The sequence below is a fragment of the Gregarina niphandrodes genome, assembly GCF_000223845.1.
Source record: "Gregarina niphandrodes unplaced genomic scaffold scaffold00002, whole genome shotgun sequence".
Lineage (NCBI taxonomy): Eukaryota > Apicomplexa > Conoidasida > Eugregarinorida > Gregarinidae > Gregarina > Gregarina niphandrodes.
In genome coordinates this window covers 398,994-402,416 of record NW_011645774.1, presented here as the reverse complement: position 1 = coordinate 402,416, position 3,423 = coordinate 398,994, and the positions used below count along the sequence as shown (strand labels likewise).

At 53.4% G+C, this 3,423-nt stretch overlaps 2 protein-coding genes across 2 annotated transcripts; both read right to left on the bottom strand.

The window, feature by feature from the left end:
- Window positions 1-1,513: 1,513 nt before the first annotated feature.
- GNI_014200 (GNS1/SUR4 family protein) lies at window positions 1,514-2,428 on the bottom strand (the record flags this gene model as incomplete). The annotated part of the gene is made up of 2 exons (XM_011130616.1): window positions 1,514-2,251; window positions 2,357-2,428. The coding sequence occupies 2 exons, from the start codon at window positions 2,426-2,428 to the stop codon at window positions 1,514-1,516; spliced, it is 810 nt and encodes a 269-aa protein (XP_011128918.1).
- A 325-nt stretch (window positions 2,429-2,753) lies between these two features.
- GNI_014190 (double-stranded DNA-binding domain protein) lies at window positions 2,754-3,193 on the bottom strand (the record flags this gene model as incomplete). The annotated part of the gene is made up of 2 exons (XM_011130615.1): window positions 2,754-3,018; window positions 3,150-3,193. 2 exons carry the CDS (start codon window positions 3,191-3,193, stop codon window positions 2,754-2,756), a joined length of 309 nt encoding a protein of 102 aa, XP_011128917.1.
- Window positions 3,194-3,423: the final 230 nt, after the last annotated feature.

The window sequence follows — 3,423 nt, the reverse complement described above, 5'->3', positions numbered from 1 at the left end:
CCCCCCCCTCCCCCGGCAACGAACACTGGTACTCACAACACGGAACACCACCAGGAGTCACAAAGCCCGGTTGGGGAACACCGGTTCAGGAACCTCGATTAAGCAGCGGCGTGAATTGTAGATCGGGTTGAGTGGTCGGCGAGATTGACTCGATGTGCGGGAATATGCGACCTCACGCATAAGGTGATACGGTTATCCGAGCCGCTGTTGCGGTACCGTTCTGTGAGGGACTTGAAATCCACTCTGTTGCACGAAATGATACACGCCTACTTGTGGGAGTCGGGTGTTCGGGGGCAGGAAGGGCCCCACGGGCGGTCGTTTCGGAGACTGGCTGCCGATATCGGTGCTAAAGCGGGCGTTCCCATAACCTGCACACACTCCTTTTACCAAGAGGTCAACGAGGTTCGCAGAATTAAGAACCGGCCTACCTCGCCCGCCCTACTCCCGACTCGTCAGTGGACCAACCAATCCGTCTACCAGCTCCCCTGTAGCCGTCCGGCCTTCAACGATGCATCTGGACTAAGCAGTAATGAAAATGCGGGCCGCTTAGACCAAGAGGGGCGACGCCAAGGAGGTCGCCGTTTAGACGAAGGGGGCCGAGAGAAAACTTCATCCTCGTCTTCGCCAGACCGGCTTCTGGAAAAGCTGTACCGAGAAACAGACTTTAAAATCGAACCAGAGCAACCCAAAGAGGGCCTTAATTTCGGATCCAATCGTGCATCAGATGGTGGACCTGACCGTCGGCCTGCTTTAGATCATGAATCGGATCGGATGTTACAGAAGATGGTATGGATCGCCTCATTTGATTCTAGCGATGCAGTGGATGTTGGCGGGAGCGAAACGAGTCGCGTTTCGCTGAGGCAAAGCCTGTGTCTGAAGGGGTGGCTGTGAAGGGGTGCAGCACTGGGTGGATTTTTCCTGGTGAGAACAGACACCCGTGTGCATGCGCGTCAGACAAAATCTCGACACAAAGAGCGTGGTGGCGCACTCATCTAAATCAACAGGAGTCGCCTGCACCTATCTGAGCTCTTTCTATTTGACGAAACATTGATCCTTGGCGAGGGGTCGATTCCGGGCGAGGGGTCGATTCCGGGCGACCGACTGACTCACTCCGAGCGGGTTTTGATCGAACCCGTCGTTGATCGAACCCGTCGTTGAACGACCACCCCTGTTGATTGACTGGCATTAAACCGCAGACTTCCAGCTTGTCCTGCTCGAGCGACGTGCGAGCACATGCATTTGTGTCGCAACTTGTATTAGCGTCGCTACCACAGTCGCCATGGGGGGTGCGTAATAGTTTGGCTACCTCCTCCTGTTCTGTTCGTGAACACGATTTTTACGGTAATTCGTGGATCACGATCTCCTTCCATTACTCGGAGACGTTTATCCGTGGATCTATTCGTCCTTGGAGTTGGCTATTCATCTCCCTTGGGACTCGGTTATTCAGCTCCGTTGGAGTCGTCTCTGTTGGGAGTCTTTATTCATGGTTATTACGTGCCGAGTCTTGCATGCACTATTGCAGTTTCTTGTTGACCTGTTTCTGTTCTCGTTTGATTCTGAGCAGAATTTGGACGAATCCGACGAGCATGGTCATGTTGAAGCCTGCATGAATGAAGAGGACGAGTTTGCCGTTGCAGTCTTGGAGGTCCCAATAGATGCGTTTGACGGTGGTTAAGAAGAAGACGTAGCCGGCGATGAATTGAATGATCTGTATCCGAGTGATCCAGTGCTTCCAATGTACTGGTTTACCCCGGACTTGGAGGTAGTAGTAGTAGTACATGACTACATGGACGCTGCCGTTAACGATGACCGCGAGGGCAGACAGAGAGCTGCGGTATTTCATATACGCCCAACAGATGGCGAGATAACACGTGTGATGCCACACGTGGAAGTTATACGAGGGGGGGCGCCGCCCCTTTACCATTTGGATAATGGTGTCTAGCAACTCCCAATACTTTGACGCGTAGAATAAATACACTACGTAACCTATACGGCCCTGATGAGGAGTGGGACTCGTCGGACAGATGAGGTAGTCCGTATCGGTATCCGGGTCGTTCGGGAAGAAACGCAGGTCATACAACACAATCGTGTACGACATGAGCAAAACCATCGCCAATGACGCCAGACACAACGCCAAGTTGTGCACAGCCTGCACCCGTCGAACCAAGTCCATGGTCTTCGCCGACACACCCCTCTCCAACGCACGCCTCTCAATCCACCGAATCAACACCAGGTAACTCACGATCGCTGTCTACAAAACGGATCTGGCACACACATCTGGCACACAAATCTATCACACACATCTGGCCCACACATGCAGGATCCCGTCAACCAGCCGCAGGTGCAGGACACCTACCGCTGCGTGATACCACTGGTTCAGCGGTGCCTCATTGAAGTCAAAATCATCCGGTCGAAGCCAATCAATCATCAGCTTTTCAAAAAATTTAATTCTCCCTGAGACCCCCCTCTAGCTGAACTCTTTGTCTGACCTACAGCTGAAAGAAACCCTTCTCGCTTTGACTTATAGAAACAGGTCCTCACGTTGACCTACAGAGAGAGACCCTCATAGTCAAAGGTAATAATGGGTCCAGCAGCACCGTGGCTGGTCTAGCAACACCGTGGCTGGCCTAGCAACACTGTGGCTGGCCTAGCAACACCGTGGCTGGCCTAGCAACACCGTGGCGTCGACGCCATGGTTCGCGAACCGAGCGTGCCAGAGGGTTGAGACCTGGACCCGCTCAGCGAGAGCTGAGTTACCAGTCCCAGTCGTCATCGTCGACTTTGTGTTTGATCTGGATCTTGGTCACTATGTTGGTGTCCGGAATTTGCTCCAATACGTTTATCAATTGTTCTTCCGTGATTTGCGCTCCTCCTGCCAACCGCATTCCATTCGTCAAGAAATAATCCTCTATTTTACGGCTCCTTTCCGGCTTCACCAGCTCTATTCTCTTTAAACGCTCAAGAGCCCCCGGTGTTAACACGCGTTTCAACATGAGCCGACGTTGCTCCTGAAGCTCGCTATCGCAAAGACATCACCAGGGAAGAGGTACACGCAACCATGCGGACGTTGACCGCGGGCTGGGGGGGAACAGAGAGAGGGAGGCCATAGACAGGGACGGGAATTATCTGCCAGGATCTGACTGGCTTACGCAGCTTTTTTCTCCTTCTCCGGTTGGCTCTCCTGTTGACTCATTCTTTGTTAAAAAATACGGACTGGGCGCGAACGACTGAGTCTGCTTTCGGAAACTCGTGGGACTGCCTCTCAACTCGCGGGGCTAAGCGTCACGGGAAGGCCAGACATTCGCCGCCGTCACAAATAGTGGGGGTCAGTAACTAGTGGTTGTCAGTAGCGACTGGCTACAACCCCCCCAAACGAACCCAAATTCCATGTTTTGGGGGCGGGCGGGGGGCGGGCGGCTGGAG